This window comes from Penaeus monodon, chromosome 1, assembly GCF_015228065.2.
Source record: "Penaeus monodon isolate SGIC_2016 chromosome 1, NSTDA_Pmon_1, whole genome shotgun sequence".
Lineage (NCBI taxonomy): Eukaryota > Metazoa > Arthropoda > Malacostraca > Decapoda > Penaeidae > Penaeus > Penaeus monodon.
In genome coordinates, this window is record NC_051386.1 from 20,275,010 (window position 1) to 20,293,450 (window position 18,441).

Here is an 18,441-nt window from a genome sequence, read left to right on the forward strand (position 1 = left end):
TTCTTCTCCTCCTCCTCCTCCTCCCTCTTCTCGTTCTCCTTCTCCTCCTCCTTCTTCTCGTTCTCCTCCTTCTCCTCCTCCTCCTCCTCCTCCTCCTCCTCTTCCTCCTCCTCCTCCTCCTCCTCCTCCTCCTCCTCCCTCCTCCTCCTTACCCTCCTCCTTTTTCTTCTTCACCATCATCATCATCATCATCATCATCTTTTAGGTCGTTCGACGTATTTGCGGGCGTGCCCTTGCTTGCTTCACGCTGCAAGAAGTAAACTAGGTTGCTTCACGGGCCAAGCACTCGACTGGATAACCTCGCGTGGTGTTGTGGACAGTAGATATGTGCTTAATAGGTGGTGGTGGGGAGGTGAGGGTGAGGGTGAGGATGGTGGTGGTGGTGGTGGTGGTGGTGATAATGATTTATGATAGTGATTATAATAATGGTAGTTGATGATGGTGATATCAATAACGATATCAATGATAACTACAAATAATGATAGTAATAATGATGGTAATGAAAATGATGATATAGGAACTGATATAATAAGAGGAAGCAGACGGGGAGGGAGGGAGGAAGAAATGGCACGTGGCAGGTGGGCGCAGGAGGGTGCGTTGCGAAGGAGAGACGGGGGAGGGGAGTGGTGCGTCCTTCCCAGGTGGGCGCTGGGAAGGGGGGGGGATAGGTGATAGGCTCGCATATTGCAAAGGCAGAAGTCAGACGGTCCTTAGTGGCGCATGTTTACGGTAATTTTAGTAGAAACTTTCTTTATCTTTTTCTTTCTTTCTTTTTCGTCTTTCTTCTGTTGTTCCTCTTTTTTCGTGTCTCTTCTATTTTCTTTTCGTTCTCTTTTCATCTCTTTTTTCCTTTATGCATTATTTTCTTCGCCTTTTCTCCTACATTCTTAATTTCTCTATTTTCCCTCCTTTCTTCCCTACCTCTCTCCTTTCTCCCCTCTCCTCTCCTCCCCTCCTACCCTGTCCCCTCTCTCCTCTCCCCTCTCTCCTCTCCTCCCTCTCTCCTCAACTCTCCTCTCCTCCTTTCTTCCTCTCTACCTCTCTTCCTCTCCTCTCTTCCTCTCTCCTTTCCTTTTAATCAATAATCCTGATCGACTCACTCGCTTGACTCCCGAACTGTAGTGTAGTTTATGCAAGTACGTGTTTGGGTCGATGCTGTTGCTTTCATTTTTAATGAGCTCCCTCGCTTGAGATTTCTGCACCTTTTTATTTTTTTTTTTTTTTTCGTAATTATTTTGTCTGTCTGTAGCGAGGTCTTGGTAGTGCTATGAAAGGTATACGATATGAGAGATCCTTTAAAAGATATTATCTCATTATCCTTGTTTATTTTCTTCTCCCTCATTTCGTCTGCCTCTTTTCCCTTTGTTCTCCCTCTCCCCCATTCTCCCTTTCTCTACCTTATTTTTCTCTCCCCCCTTTCTCTCCCCGTTCTCCTTCTTTCGACCTTTTCTTCATTCCCTCTTCCCCTTTCTCTTTTTCTCTGCCTTTCCTTCTCTTCCTCTCCCCCTTCTGACCCCTCCCTCCCTCCCTCCCTCCCTCTCACCCTCCCCCCATCCCCCATCCCTCCTCTCTCCCTCCCCCCTCCCTCTCTACGTCCCCATCGATATACACAAAATTAATTTCAGAAAAAAAGCCCAGTCCACGAAAAGTAACAGAAGTCAACAAAAAAGTCGCTCCCATCACGTAATCATTACGTCATTGCCGGAGTATACTCGGGAGCCGTCGGTCGCGGCCATCGAAACGGACGGGCGGACGAACGGGCATCGAAACGGGCGGACGGGCATCGAAACGGGCGGACGGGCATCGAAACGGACGAACGGGCATCGAAACGGGCGGATGGGCGGGCGAAGCAAGACCTTCGCCGCGGCAGCCAATTAGACCACTTAGGAATTACGCCGAAGTGGATGACCTCAGTCGGTGCATGTCTTAATGGCGCCCTCTGGAGTCTCGCTGTATGAACTCGGATGTATTATCTTTTGCTTTGAATAAGAAATTGTATTCCTGCTCTTTGATATATTTTGGTTTTCTAAATCAGCATCTTAGGACGAATGGTCTCGGCTTCATTCGGGGGAAGATAGTGTTGCCGACGTGCTTGTGTCTGTCTGTGTGTGTAGTGTACTGTGTGTATGTGCTTATGTATGTATGATAAGAAAGTTAATGGACGTGTTTACGTACGTACAGAATGCAGTGTAGAGAAATTCGCAAGGCAGCAAAGTAGATGGTATCTATTTTTGGGTGTGAGATGAGACTGCACCGATAATGATGGGCTTTTGTCTATAATACAGATGGAGGTTAATAATAAGGTAATGGGTGGGTAGGGGGGGGGTGAACGAATAAGGAAAAAGAAAAATCCGATAAAAAAGGTGGGGAAGTTCGGAGTGAAGTGAAGAGGTGAGGTTATTACAAGTGATAGAATGAATGAACAGCACATAAGCAAGAGAGTAAAATCAAAAATAAAATGCAAATAATGAAAGATTTCTCGTAACGACCATTGTTACATGCATGAACAAACAAGGAAGAAGAAAAACGGAGGTGGTTCCCCCCCCCCACCCCCGTAATAAAAAAAAGTTACCATCTCCCCACCCCACCCCCCCAAAAAAAAAAATCGAAAAACAAAGACGTATCGAAAATCTAAAAGCTGACGATCGCTCCATCACGCCCACGAAATCGCCAAGTCACTCTTTTTAAGGAAATATAAAGTGTGGGGAGACGGCGGCGGCGGAGGCGACTTGGCACTTTATTCAACCCCTCTCCCTCCCTTCCCTCCCTCCCCCCCATCGAAATACACAAAAATAAGAAAAAAAGCGGCGGCATTTCCTCATCGCCCCCCCCCCCCTCTCTCTCTCTCTCTCTCTCTCTCTCTCTCTCTCTCTCTCTCTCTCTCTCTCTCTCTCTCTCTCTCTCTCTCTCTCTCTCTCTCTCCTCTCTCTCCCTCCTCCCCTCCCCTCTCTTCCCTCCCTCCCTTTCATGAAGCATCCCTCCATCCCTCGGTTCAGGAAGAAAGAAAGCGAAAAAAAAAGCCCTTTGGACACAGAATACCTTGGAGTCTTCGTAGCCATCGAGGTCTCCTTCCTGGTGGCTGGCAGGTGGTGTCTGCACGAGTTTTTTTTCGGCCGTCTTGTTTACTGGCGTCTGTGGTTTGCATTGTCTTCGCTAGTTGCATTTATTCCTTGTATTCGTTCGTGCAAACCCGTTTGGAGTTTTTTTTTTCCTTTTTCTTTTTTCTTTTTCCTTCTTTTTTTTACATTCCTCACAACAAAGAGCGTGGATATATATAAGCAATAGTTCTTGATCGAATAGAATTTCAGCGCCCGATTATCCTTGACGTGACGCGGTAACATTTGTTTCGAATTGTATTTATGGAAAGAATGAGTTTAAATCTCTTCCTTTCTTTTTCTTTCGTGTTTCGTTTCCTTTGCTGTCTCTTCTATTTTCCCTCTCTCGTTTTTATCAGTGTTTTCATTCTCTTCAAGGTAAAGTCTGGGATTTTATTTTTAATTCATTCATTTATTTATTATTTATATTTTTTTTTTTACTAGGGGTTATCAGAGGTACGTGCGTTGGCCTTAAACACGTTGCCAAAGCCTTTCCCCTTTGGGCACTGTAGGTTATGTCTATTGTGACACACTTGGCACTCAAACCGGCTTCGTTTAAGTGCCATTTGAAACTTAAATATTTGACTTTTTATGCATATCCTTGAGGCGACGTGACACCGACGATAAGGTGTTGTGACACCGATTCTGGAACTGGCATCTTTTTCTGTTTATTCTCTCTCTCTCTCCCTCTCCCTCTCCCTCTCTCTCCCTCTCCCTCTCCCTCTCCCTCTCCCTCTCCCTCTCTCCCTCCCTCCCTCCCCCTCCCCCCTCTCCCTCCCCTCTCCCTTTCGTTCTCTCCATTTTTCCAATTTCATTTCAGCATTCACCTTCCTCTTCTCTCTCGGATCACAAAAACGCAAAACGATTAAATGCCTAACTTTCGCTACAGGAAGCCCCCTACACTGTATATATCTTGAGTGGTGTCGGCGTGATGCTGTTGGTCGAAAACATTGATCGGTTAAAAAGTCGGCATTCCTGGGTATCCTGTCGGGTATTTCTGTCCTTCGCTGCTCCCCCTCCTCTTCCTCCTCCTCTCACCAGCGCCTCTTCCTTCCTTTATTGGCCTACCTGCGAGCCCCCCCCCCCCTACACACACACGATTATCGCCTCTCCATTTGTCCTTTCGCTTTTCCTTCTTATTCTTCGTCTGGGCTTTTCTTTCTCTTTCTCTTCTCCGTCTTGGCATGCCCTTCGTGTGGTCTTTTTTCTTTATCTTCCTCGTCTTTTATATTTTTTGTTCTCTCTTTTTGTCTTGCATTTCGCTGGTTCACTTTATCTTATCTTTCTCCGTTTCGTTCCCAGGTTAATTTTGCTGCTTCTTCCTCCATCTCCCTCCCACACATTTTTCCCCAACCATCATCTCATCCTTTTCCTCCCCCTTGCCTTCGTCTCCTCCTTTCTCTACACCTCATCATTATCCTTTGCTTTATTGCCTCCATCCCCTGCACCCTCTTATCTTTCCATGCCTTTACCTCGTTTATCCTTCTCTCTCTTAATCTCATTTATCCCCCCTTCCCTCTGCCTCTCTCCCTCCCACCCCTCCCTTACTCCCTCTCACTCGCCAAGGAATCCCCGCTCCCTCCACCCCCCCCCCCTCCATGCCAGGTAGGATCAGGTCCCCCGCCCTCTGCCGGAGACGTGGGGAAGTAGAGTGAAAGTGCTGTGCTGGATTGCCCTGACCTCTCGTAGTTGTAGTCTCCCCCCCCCCATATTCCCTACCCCCCACCCTAATCCCCATCACACCTCCCCTCGCCTCCCCAACTTCCCCTTCGTCTCATCAGATCTACTTCCCTCTTTTCTTTTTCTTTTCTTCTCTTTTCTCTTCTTTTCCTCTCGTCTCTTTTCTCTTCATCTCTTTTCTCTTCATCTCTTTTCTCTTCATCTCTTTTCTCTTCATCTCTTTTCTCTTCATCTCTTTTCTCTTCATACGCCTTTCCTTACATACCCACTTCCCCCACATGCCCCCCCTCACGACATACCCCCCCCCAGATTACCCTCAGGAAACCGACACTTCAGTGAGTTATTAACTGAAATCCCTCTCGACTGTGCTGAAGTGTGGGCTCAGTGGCTTCAGCAGAGGCGACGGACGCTCGAGTGACGCTTGACATTTGCGTGACAAGTAACTCCTTTGTGTTGTTTGCGTTTGTTAGAGATCTGTTAGTATAAGAGGGGGAGGAGGAGGAACTGGGGAGGGAGGAGGAGGGGAGGGGGAAGGAGGGAGGATGGGAGAGTAAAGTTTGGAGGTCTTTATATTCCTCTTGGTTTATTTCTCTTTGTTTCTTCTTTCTTTTTCCCCGTTCTTTTATCGTCACGACATCCTTGTGTAAACCCCAGCCGTTCTTCCTCCTTCGTGGCATATCTATTCTATTATTTATTTCATTATCCAGTCGCTCATTACTTTTTCTTGTCATCGTTATCGCTCATATGTATTGGTCCGAAAGTTATCATAGTGCGGCTGTAATTCATGATTTATTTCCGGCTTCGAGTAGAGGAGAACAGCGGAACAAAGCCGCTAGAACGTTTTTATAAAAGTCCTTTCTCTTGAACTCTGCGCCTGTTCAGGTAAAGTAAACAAGTGGAACATACGACAGATGATGATAAAAGATGTCTCAAAGAGGCAGAGAAACGCCAGATGTGTGAAAGAAAGGAGAAAGGAAATATTTGACTAAGCGCACGCGCTCTGCATAAACAGTCACTCGGAAACAAACAGTCGCATTCACACGTAATCGGCCATGCAGAAGGAGACAGTCATGCACGCGCAGACGAGTTAAGAAGGCCAAGACAATATATGCCAGTGGAGGTTGCAGTTCAAGCCGGATCGGGATAATGGCCCGAGGCTCTGGTGGGCGTGTGGGCGGCGTCGAGGGCGGGGAGAGAGAGAGAGAAAGAAGACTTACAGAGAGAGAAATGTCGGTGGTCTTTGAGATTTTTATTTGTTTTTTTCTAACGCGGTCGAAGTACAACTATTTATTTTCTGTCGTTTGCAATGTCTTTTTTTGAGGGGGGAGGGGACTCGTTTATCCGAGTCGGGAATCCTTTTAAAGAAGTTGTAGGATCTTGTTTGTTCCAGTGCTGACCCAAGGTGACCGCGCAGAGGAAGTGTCTTCTCGGATATCTAATCGCTGTTTCTTAACCGTAACTTTCACGGTACAGAGACGTTTTTTTCTACTACCTTTTTCCTCTCTCTCTTTTTTTTTATCTTATATATAATCCCTATGCCCTAACTTCCCAGCATTCTTTCCCAGTAATCTCGTTACCCCGTATCGTTGTTAATCTCTCTCTCTCTCTCTCTCTCTCTCTCTCTCTCTCTCTCTCTCTCTCTCTCTCTCTCTCTCTCTCTCTCTCTCTCTCTCTCTCTCTTCCCCCTCTTCCTCTCTCTTCCTCCCTCTTCCTCCCTCTTCATAATAAATCTTATTTTACCGAGCTCCTACCCTCTCCCAGGGCCTCTCCCTAAGGGCCTGGGTGCCCTGAGAGAGACTTTCGCCAGAGTTTTTGAGTCAAGGCTAACGGCGGTCAAGGTTTCGCTCGAACTAACCTTAACTCCTCCCCTCTCACTCCCTCTATTCCCCCCTCACTCCCTCTCTCTCCTTACTCCTCACTCACTCCCCTCTCTCCTTACTCCTCACTCTCCTCTCTCTCCTACTCCTCACTCCTCTCCTACTCCTCACTCACTCCTCTCTCTCCTACCTCACTCCCCCTCTCTCTCCTTACTCCTCACTCACTCCCTCTCTCTCCTTACTCCTCACTCACTCCCTCCCTCTCTCCTTACTCCTCACTCACTCCCTCCCTCTCTCTCCTTACTCCTCACTCACTCACTCCCTCTCTCTCCTTACTCCTCACTCACTCACTCCCTCTCTCTCTACTCTCCTCACTCACTCCCTCTCTCTCCTTACTCCTCACTCACTCCCTCTCTCTCCTTACTCCTCACTCACTCCCTCTCTCTCCTTACTCCTCACTCACTCCCTCTCTCTCCTCTCACTCCTCCTCCCACTCTCCCCTCCCTCTCTCTCCTTCCTCCTCTCTCACTCCTACTCCCTCCTCCTCTCCCTCCCTCTCTCTCCTCTCTCTCTCTCTCTCTCTCCTCCTCTCCTCCTCCCCTCTCTCTCTCTCTCCTCCTCCTCTCCTCTCTCTCTCTCTCTCTCCCCTCTCTCTCTCTCTCTCTCTCTCCTCACTTTCCTAACTCTCTCTTCTCACTTCCTCTCTCTCTCTCTCCTCACTTCCTCCTCTCTCCGCCTTTTAAACTCTCGGAAACCTCGATGCCCCCTCCTCTTCCCACTCTCTGAATCTCCGTTTTCTTTATCAACAACTTGCTTGCATTAACTCCCCCTCCCCCTTTTTTGGTTTTCTTCTTCCTGCGTCTCGTCTCCCCGGTAATATTTTCACAATGAGGAAATCAGAACCGGTACGTAAGAGGAAAGTCAATGAAGGATAAAAAGAAAAAATGATGAAATCTGTGTATGGAAAGATGATAAATGATGATAAATAAACCTCCCGATAGGGTACGTGCGAATATCTCAGGCGCGTGGAAGGGAGTTCGGCCCAAGCATGGCATGAGAAACTGGTTGTATGGTTTATGAATACCTCGACCTTTCTGTCAAGGTTCCGGTGATCTTAACCTCCTCCCCTCTACCCCTTTCTCCCTCTCGTCGTACATCGTACTCCCCTCCCTTTGCTCCTTTCTCCCTTACCCCTTACCCCTTTCTCTTCTTCTCTAGCCCTGTCTTCTCTCCCTTTACCCCTTTCTCCTCTCCCTCTGTCCCTGCCTCCTTTCCCCCCTGTCTCCTCTCCCCTACACCTTTTTCTCCTACCCTTCTCCATTTCTCTTCTCTTATCCGTCTCTCCTCTCCTCTACCCTTTTCTCCACATCTCCTACCCCTTTCTTTTCTACCCACACCCCACTCTACCTCCGGTCCCAATATGATGCTAAATTTAGTTGTCAGAGGGGGGGGGGAGGGAGAGAGAGGGAGAGGGAAAGTGAAAGGGAAAGGGAAAGGAGAAAGGAGGATGGGGAGGTAAGGTAGAAGATGAGGGGAAGAATAGGAGGGGGGTTAGGATTATCTATCACGTCAGCTGTTTTTGCTGGACGTCTGGTGTGGGATGAGGCATGCAGGGGTCGATGGGGGGCGGGGGGGAGAGAGAATGAATGAAGTAGCACATGGTATGGGCATGTGGGGGGGAGGGGAGAGAAAGGGGGTTGAATGGGGACTCGGCACAAGGTTACGAAGGGGGAGGAGGGGAGGAGGGGTTAGCAGCTGAGAGGAAAAGGGAGTAGCATGATTTAGCTAATTAGTGGATGAGAGATGGCTGGAAAGATGGGCGATTCCTTATATATTCACTGATTTTTGGGCACCTGTCAGGCCTAATTTTTTTATCCTTAGTATCGTTATTATTGCAATAATTTTCCTGTGGCGCATAGAAGTATATCTCCAAGGTATGAAAAAGCAAATATCCGATAGGTATATATACATAAAAAAAAGATGGACACTCAGAGTGTATACTTTTTTTTCTTTCTTTTTAAATTCTGGCATTACGTATTGCTTTTCCCCTATATCTTTCTCTCCTCACTTTGGAGCGACCGAAGGTCATAGGTAGTTTTTGGGTGGTACGATCTTCGGTATTCCGGACTCATCGCGTGACCCCCTCAGCCGCAAGTCACGTGATGTCGACACTGACTGATTGCGGGACCTTCGAGTGCCTATGACTGCGGTCGCTTCTTGAATCTGAATTGCATCCGGCACATTTCTCCCCACTTTCCCGCTGTTGTTGTTGTTTGTATGCTTGTCTGATCTTGGTTGGATTTTTTTTCGATTGTTTACGGATTTTTTGTTTGAATACCCTTGTATTTATTGTTATATTTGTCGGTGGTGTTAATAGTGTGTCGATGAGTGCCTGTCGCTTCTTTGAATATACATTGCATACGGTACATTTCTCTCCACTTTCCCGCTGGGGTATTTTGTTTTTCTTTGTTCTTGGTTGGATTTTTTACGATTGTTTATAGTTTTTTATATGAATACTATTTTTTATTAGCTTATACCTATCGGTAGTGTTTATAGTGTCTATGACTGCCGGTCACTTCTTGAATCTGAATTGCATCCAGCACATTTCTCCCCACTTTCCCACTTTTTTTGTTTTTTGCTTTTATTCTTGTTTTTTTTATGGTTTACATATTTTTTTATATACGAAAACTATATGTATTAGAGTATATCTGTCGGTGGTAATTATAGTGTGTCTATGACTGCCGGTCGCTTCTTGAATCTGAATTGCATCCGGTACATTTCTCGCCACTTTCCCGCTGGTGGTGGTGGTCTTGTTTTATTGTTTGTTCTTGATGGGTTTGATGTTTCACTTCATCATTTAGGTCTTCTTTCGCCTTTTATTCAGTGTTTCGAGTGTTTTTTTTAATGCAAATACTGTGTTTTTATTTGAATAGATAATTCGCTAGTGTTTATAGATTTTTGTAATATTTTAAAGTTAATGTTTATTTTCTTCTTTTCAGGTACGAGTGTCTTCATGAATGTGCAGGGGGAATGTCGGTAATGTATAGGGAAATGAAAACGGAGAGAGGTTGGAATAGAAGTCGATGTTACATTTTGTTAATGAAAATGGGTATGTTATTTTTACAAGTGAAGATGAATGAAAGAGAATGAAGTTGATTGAATTCTGCTCAACGTGCTATATGAAGAAGTTCATATTGCAAAATCAGATTACAAATGTCTGGCAACTTTACCTGTATGCCTATGTGCCCTGTCTGCCTATTTCTGTCTGTGTACCCTGTATGCCTCTCTGTCTGTCTGTCTGACTTGCGAAAATAACAAGAGGAGGAACGGGAAAAGACAAATATGCCAAAGGCCTTACCACTCTATCGCTCGTTCGTGGCAACATAGCGAAAAGGCCTGCGACGTTATCGTGCGTTTTCTTGTTCTTCCTTTCGTTGTTTTATTTACGGTGTGTGTTCACTGTGAATCTTTCATTCGTACATAAGCGTGTATGAATAAAACAACGAAGGAGGAGGAGGAGAAGGAGAAGAAATAGAGGAAAACACGAATGTGCCGTAGGAAACGTGGGCGCGTGTCCGTGTGCTTAACTTCATTGGTTTACTTTTTCTTGCAATTTGTTCGACAGGAATCCTTCGCTGTGTCGGTGTGTGTGTGAGGGAGAAAGTCGGTGGCGCGGGGCAGGAGATGGCGGGGCGAGAGTGAGGATTTGCACTTTGAAAAGACCTCGTTAATATTTCTTGTAGACGGCCATCGAGGTTTTCAACGCCGGGGGCACTCGTGGTCTCCGGGCCGGCGTCGGGGAATGCAGACTTGCCCTTGCTCGCGCGTCTGAGGGGCCTTTCTCCCCACTAACCCCCCCACCCATCTCCATTACCCCCCTCCCCCTACCCCGCCACCATGCTGTAAATACCACCCCATCGGAAGGGGTTATGAATGGGGAGCTATTTTCGTTTTTCTTCCCCTTCTCATTCTCTTCCTTTCTTTCCCTCATTTTTCTCCATCTTCTCCCACTTCCTTTCATTCCAATCCTCTCTGTCTCTCCCTCTCATCCTCCCGCTCTCTCCCTCTCATCCTCCCGCTCTCTCCCTCTCCCCTTTCTCGCGCTCTCCCTCTCTCCCATTTCTTTCTTCCTTTTTCTCTTTCTCTTCCCCTTTCTCCCTTTCCAACCCTTTTCCTCTAACTCTCCCAACCGTCTCCTCACTTTCTCCGGTCATTTTGTCTTGGAGGTTTCATGACATAGACAGTACAGAAATACTACTTATGCGTTTCCATACAGTCCTCGAAACGCCAATAATAGTACCTCGTTACGTGTAGTATTCCCAGAACGAAACGCATTGTATTAAGGCATTCGGAACAGCTTCGAAATTCTCGCGAATCCCGAATTTGCTCGCGCAGAATCTCGGTTGCGTGTTCTTTATTTAGCGGTGAAGGATAAAAGTACTTTTGATCGAGTATCGGTTTGGGAATGCATCGCACGGACAGGTGAAGATCTGCGCGAGATTGGAATATTAAAAGAACCTTTTCAAAAAGAATTTGCACTTAGAACCCCCCTCCCCCTCCCCTAAATACGTCTGTCTGGTCCGTCTTAGTCTTTCCTCTCCACCTTTTTCTTTCCCGTTTCTCGTTTTCCTCCTTCAATTTCTTCCGCACCCGTTTTAGCCTCCCGCAGGAAAAAATGTTGCATATTGCTATATCTTGTACTACCCCATCCGTCGTCTGCCCATTTGCACACGGTCCTTGGGCACGGGCCGCGGTAGGCGTTGGAGAAGGAATGCCCATTTCCGTCGGCGTTGCGCAAGCCGACGCCGAGGGAGTGCCGCCGACGCCGTGTCCTTCGGGTGACCGGGGATTCCTCAACACCATCTCGAGGGTCAGGGTGATGGCCTCAGCCTCCTGGTGAAGGGTGAAGGGGCTGTGGGAAAAGGCAATCTTTCTTGCTCTCCTCTCCGTTTTCTCTCCGGCTGCTTCTTCCTGTGTCTTCACGCTCTTGGTGTTTCCTTTCGTCTTGGATTATGCTTATTTCCACATGTTCCGAATTCTGCGTTAGCCCCCCTCCCCCTTTCTCCCAATCCTCCTACTCCTCCTACTCCCTTTCTCCTCTTCCTAATATTCCCTTTCTCCTCCCCCTCCTTCTCCTCCTCCTCCTCCCCTCCCCCTCCCCCTCCACCCCCCTGTCTCCTCCATATCTTCTTTCCTTGCTGTTGTATCCTCTTGCTCCTCGTCCTTTTACTTTCACGTTTGCACAGTACATTTTTGCTTACCAAACCTGTCCCTTTCGCTTGCTTACATTTTATCAGCTTTTATATTTGCCTCTTGTAGTTTGGATGAGAGAGAGAAAGAGAGAGAGAGAGTGAGTGAGAAGAAAGAGAGAGTGCTTGGGACTGTCAGGCTTCATCAGTACCCACAGCGCCTCAGACAGTTTATCGAAGGTGATGACGTCCAGGCCCTGTATCTCTTTCACTCTTATACCCATGGCGTGTGCGAGTTTTTTTTTCTCTACATGTAGTAGTTTGTCGATTTCTTTTAGGTGTATATATTTCGCATGCGATTGTCCGATTTTCTTTTGATTTTTACTTACGATAAACTACTCGTCTGAGTTGAATTAATCCATTAGAAACGGTTTTGTCAGACTGGTGTAACAGATAGTTTACACAGGACATATAAGTAAAGAGAGAGGCTCATTCATTTGTTAACGTTGGTACATTGGTAATGATAAAAACAAACGTTTGGTTTAGCTGGTAAAAGGTCCTCCCCCTACTCTAGCATGAATAGGAAACGTTGACGATGTGTGTACATTTCAGTTGGATGTTAAGTAATGTCTTTACGCCACAGGCGGTATACATATTCAGAAGCGTTCTCCATAAGCCTAGCAGCTGCACAGACGACGGCACTGCAAAAGTAATTTTATCAGTGCCATTATGATCCAGACCGGAACGTCTAATACCCTCCGGTGACGTCACATGTCCTTGGGCAGCTCTCTCTGCGTCGCGATCAGGGAACTCTTGAGTACTCTAGAACAAGGTGACGGCGGGGCGTCCGAAATGCATCGAGTCGTCTTCCGCTTTTTTTCCGTATTAGGTGGATTTTTTTTTTTTTTTTTTTTTTTTCTTTTTTTTTTGTGGGTGGGGGGCGTGGAAGTCGAGATAGAGGGAAATAGGAGAGAGAGGATAGGAGGAAGAAGACATCGGACGCGAACAGGAAAGCGGGCCGAAGAGCGAGGGGACCCCTCCGCCGCCAGCTCGCGGGGTCTAAACCTAAGCCCGAGAACCAGGTGCCCGCTTAGATCTGGAGATACTCCCTCGGCCGCGCCCTGACCGAACCGAAGCGTCTCGGAGCCCCCTCGACCTTCGGCAAGTAGATCAAGGTAACGCCCGCGAGGAGCCGCCGCTGGTATTCTGGGATATTTATAGACATTTAATGAAAGTTGTTCGAGTCGGAATGTGTTGTTTCTTCCGAGCGACAAGATCAGCGTTAACCGCTAAACAACCTCGTGTAAAGATTGCTTGATAGTAACAAAATGACCTTCCCTTCCCTTACCCTTTCTCTGCCCTGAGAGAAAGGCAAGTTCTCGAGTGGTCTACAATAGCCTCTGATGGACGGTGCCATAACAGACGACGGTGGCACCCATAACAGTGCTTCTCGACCTCGCACAGGAAGCAAAGCTGTGGTTTAGGTTACATTTTCTTTTTTTCCGGGCATGAAAACAGATAATACTATTTTGACAGAAAGCTAGTGGTAAACGGGTCTTCAAGATGCATTTACTAATTCAGCTTATGCGTCTTAAACATGATTTCAAAGAATGATCAAATACCTCTAACATACAGTTAACTAGATATTTACTACAGAATGTCGTGATTGGGAGGTCCTGGGGCATTGGCGACCAATCAGAGGTCCTCTCCGCGCCCCCCTCCTCCCCTTATCGACATTTTCATCGGACTGTGAATGTGAAAACGAGTTTGATAGTAAAAGACCACTTGGGAATTTCAAGAAGTAAGACCTCAGCAGAGTTCGCCCGTTTTATATGACCTGCATGAATTATTTCGTTTTATGAATGTACTAGGAATGGATTGTCTGCCCTTGAGGTTTGAAATGATTCCACGAATTTCGAGACAAAGTACAGTTACAGGACGCTGAAAATAACCCAGGCTCCATTTATATGCAACAAACGACTCTAACCCCTCTCCCTCCTATATCCGGGCCTCCCCCAGTGCCCCTCCTTCTCTCCCCCAGTGCCCCTCTTCCTCTCCCCCAGTGCCCCTCTTCCTCTCCCCCAGTGCCCCTCTTCCTCTCCCCCAGTGCCCCTCTTCCTCTCCCCCAGTGCCCCTCTTCCTCTCCCCCAGTGCTCCACGTCCTTTCCCTTAATGCCCCCCTCCACTTCTCCCTTATGCCCCCCTCCACTTCTCCCTTATGCCCCCTCCCCCTCTCCCCCAATGCCCCCCTCCTCTCTCCCCATTGCCCTTCTCCTTCCCTTCCCTTGCCACTCCTTCCTACCCCCAGTGCCCCTCCTTCCCTCCCCCAATGCTCCCAGTGCCCCGCCGCCCCACCCCACAAAAGAACTGTTGCCGAGATTAGCTTTTTTCCGAGTGACAAGTCTCCAAAGTCCGGTGCCATTTTGAGCTCCTGTCGGTGCCTTTGCCTTCCCGCCCTCTCCAGACATCAGCCAGATACGTGGCACTGCGCGATATTACACCGCACTGAACGAGGCACTTTCGAAAGTTTCGTTTTGAAACGTCTGGAGGGAGGGAGAGAGGGAGGAAGGGAGGGAAGGAGAGAGGGAAGGAGGGAAGGAGGGGGAGGGAAGGGGGAAGGAGGGGAGGGAAGGAGGAGGGGGGAAGAGGAAGGAGGGGGAGGAGGAAGAGGAAGGAAGGAGGGAGGGAGGGAAGAAGGAAGGAAGGAGGGAGGGAGGGAAGAAGGAAGGAGGGAGGGAGGGAGGGAAGAAGGAATGAGGGGAGGGAGGGAAGGTAGGAGAGAGAGAGGTAGGGAGGGCGGGAGGGAGGGAGACCTGCAGGACCGCCCGGCCACGTCAGGCAGGCGCAACACGGTTTGGGGTTACAGCGCTTCTCATTCATTAGGGTTCATCTGCACCTCCATTCGTTTCCTCCTATCCAGTACCCCCCTTCTGTATTCTTTCTTCTCCTCTGCTTCATTCTCCACCTCCTTCTACCACCAACACCTCTCTTCTTCCTCTTCCTCTTCCCATCACCCCCACCCTTTCTCCTTCTCCCTCCTTCCTCCACCTTCTCTTCCCCTTTGCTCTTCGTCCTCCCCTTCCCTTCCTTGCCAGACCTCCATGTTCTCCATTTCCCTTCCTACTTTTCCTCTTATTCATGTTCCTCCTCTTTTGACCGATTTCCTCTTCATTCCTCCTCTTCCATAACCCACATATGCACATTCGTTCTCTTCCGCTGGTGTATTGTTGCAGGAAGGAGAAGTCGTGTTAACTCCTCTGTAAACTTTGCCTTATTCGTCACTGCGTATGGGCGCCGAGGGTACCCGTGACCTGGCTGCTGCACCCAAGTGGTTTGTGTATCATGACTGGTCGTTAGCTGAGGAGTGATGATACCTTTTTCTAGTTTCTTCTTGTTATCCTTTTATGCTCTCTCTCTCTCTCTCTCCCTCCCTCCTTCCTTCCTTCCCTCTCTCCCTCCTTCCCTCCCTCCCTCCCTCCCTCCCTCCCTCCTCTCCCTCTCTCTCCTCTCCCTCTCTCTCCTCTCCCTCTCCGCCTCCCCTCTCTCCAGCCTCCATCCTTTCTCACTATTCCTCTCTCCATTCTCTCTTCCTCTTCTCCTCCTTCGCACCCTCCTCCTCTTCATCTACCTCGTCCATCCAGTCTCGTTCGCTCAATGTTCTTGTTTATTCAAAATGCCCGCTTTCTCCTTCGATCCATTGTGACGCTACCGAGTAACGAAGCCTGGTCGAAGGGACCTCGTTGAACGCCAGTGATCTTCGACCAGTCTTTGTCCTTGCCATGGCATTAGGTGGAGATCCTTGTTCAGTCATATTCCAGCGTTGCAGTGACAACGTTTTTAAGGAAGTTATATATTAGGTAACCATTGTATATGATATTAAGTAACACTAACACTTCCTCTCCTCCTCCCTCTCTTTGTCTCCACCTCTCCTCTTCCTTCCCACCTTACTCTTCCCTTCACTCCCTTTCCCTTCCACCCTTCCCTCCTCTTTCCTCCTCTTTCCTCCTCTTTCCTCCTCCCACCCCCTCCCACCCGTACCCTCCAATTTCCCCCCACATACATATACCTTCATACCTAACACGCACACACGCACGCACGCACGCACGCACACATGCTTAAAGGAACGAGAGCGGATATGTTGAGTTATTTATAGCCATAATTAAACATTAATATAGTGAAAATAAATGACACCAACATGGTGTCCCAAGATAAATCGTTAGTGGTTGGGTAAGACAACCAGTTAATTAGGATGCAAAAAGGGGGGGGGGCAAAACGTAGTAGTACATCTAACGGCATTATTGTTCAGTTTAACGCATCCAACTGTTCGTAATATCACCACGTTTTCACATTGGTGTCAGACGAGGTCACTGTACTTGAGGGCAATGCCTCGGGAGCTTGGGAGGTCACGATTATGTCATTTGGGAAAGTGTCTCACGCAAGCCCGCCTTATCACGTGTTAAGAGATTTCATTTTAAGATTGTGTGTGTGTGCACGCGCGCGTGCGTGCGTGCGCGCATCTTTTGTACATCTGTGCGTGCGCGCACGCATCTTTTGTACATCTGTGCGTGCGCCTGTGACTGCGAGCGAGGTGGGAAACCCCGACGAAATCCTCCAAAACCCTGGCCACCTGCGCCCGTCCCCGCTTCCATCGTCCCGTAGGTCGTCTTGAGGGCAGAGGGAGCGCTTCTCAGAACAGCAGACGTGTAGGAAGGTTCTCGGGCATGGAGACACCAGCCCCTTTGCCGTCTGTAAAAGTGAAAGTGTTGGAAGGTCTCCAGGGACTACCCTCTCCTCGCCTGCCTGCCAACACACTTGCGTGCTTGGCCATGGGTTGTGAGTGCTGCAGAGCAGATCATTTGTTACCCTCTTCCTTTTCTACTCTCTTTTCTTTTCGCTGATTTTCTCTCTCTCTCTCTCTCTCTCTCTCTCTCTCTCTCTCTCTCTCTCTCTCTCTCTCTCTCTCCCTCTCTCTCTCCCTCTCCCTCTCTCTCTCCCTCTCCCTCTCCCTCTCCCTCTCGCTCTCGCTCTCCCTATTTAGTTAGGATTATTTTATTCACTGTATGTGCATTCCCCTACAGCATTTATTTTGTTGGAAAGTGCATGCTTTATGTTCTGGGCCGTTACATAACGCCGCCAAATTTGGGATAACGAAGTAGGTGCTCTGGAGTAGGTGTTCATTTTTCGCGTTTTCTGGGCGGGAGAGAGAGAGGGGGAGGGAGAGAGAGAGAGAGGGGGAGAGAGAGGGAGAGGGAGAGGGAGAGGGAGAGAGAGAGATGGGGAGAGAGAGAGATGGGGAGAGAGAGAGAGAGAGAGAGAGAGAGGGGAGAGAGAGAGAGAGAGAGAGAGAGAGAGAGAGAGAGAGAGAGAGAGAGATGGGGAGAGAGAGAGAGAGATGGGGAGAGAGAGAGAGAGAGACAAAGCGAGGAGGAGCCATTCCAGAGACACTTGAGGGTGCGAGGAGAGAGAGAGTACGCGGCCGAGTAGTTAGTTGCATGGTGAGGACGAGAAACGAGAGAGAATGCAAAACCTGTTATACTTCCAGACGTCTTCCCGGCAACACATCCCAGCGTGCTGTGAATATGTAGAGAAAGATGTTTAAAAAAAAAGGAGGTATTTAACAGCGTTTCTTAAAAAATGAAAACAAGACGAGGACTTTGGAAGTGCGGTAACGAAGTACTTTCATATTTCACAAACACAAGAAAGCCGTCAGATCTTGGCTTGTGCAAGGCCACAGTCGAAGAAAAGTCTGGTTGTGGCCTGACAATGCAATTAAGAATAACCTTAAGCCATGAGCTAAAAATATATAGTCAGAGGTAACTCCTCCCCCCCCCCCAAAAAAAAAAAAAAAAAAAAAAAATTACGACACACCATCGCCTTTCCACTTAGGCATGTTAAGTCTGCTAGAATGTCGTGTTGGTTTTCATCGCTGTTATGTCTGTCTGTCCACATGTTGCTGTCATTGTCTGCATTGTCTTTGATAACGTCGAGAATTTGCATTGTGTTTTGCGAGATTTCCTTTTTATGCGCAGTCTTGGCTGAGAGAGAGAGAGAGAGAGAGAGAGAGAGAGAGAGAGAGAGAGAGAGAGAGAGAGAGAGAGAGAGAGAGAGAATGAGAGAGAGAGAGAGAAGGATGTTCAGCATGTATGGAAAGTTGAGAGTTGGCACATATTTTTATGTATCTCACGCGTATTGTCTGAGGAGTCTCTCGTGTGCTTGGCTCACTCTCCCTTTCCCTCCTCCCTCAGGTATCGGCATAGATGACACGTTCGTGATGTTGGCGGCCTGGAGGAGGACCCGCCTGCAGGACTCCGTTTCGGACCGGATGGCGAAGACCTTTGCCGACGCCGCCGTCAGCATCACCATCACCTCCCTGACCGACATGATCTCCTTCTTCATCGGCGCCATCACGCCCTTCCCTTGCGTCCAGGTCTTCTGTCTCTACACGGGTGAGTTGCTACTTCGCTTCTTTGTCTTGAACTTGGAGATTTTGATTGTTTTACTGGACTAGAATTATTATATGGGCATAGGTCTTTTTTATAATGCCCAAAAATTGTTTTACTGTCCTTAAAAATATATTTTGGTCCCATATATTCATTAGTAAAATGCTGCTCTGCACTTTTGGTCCAATTCGTGCTGCATCTGTTATGTGTCATTGGCCCA

The 18,441-nt window shown here is 48.0% G+C and overlaps 1 protein-coding gene across 2 annotated transcripts in view; it reads left to right on the forward strand.

The window, feature by feature from the left end:
• The window catches only part of LOC119568304 (patched domain-containing protein 3-like), a gene marked incomplete in the record, with an annotated part of 90,104 nt that overhangs the window by 63,860 nt on the left and 7,803 nt on the right, over window positions 1-18,441 (forward strand). For both annotated transcript variants that reach the window (XM_037916791.1, XM_037916863.1), the window contains 1 exon segment: window positions 18,027-18,227. In XM_037916791.1, coding sequence (XP_037772719.1) covers window positions 18,027-18,227 — 201 coding nt within the window.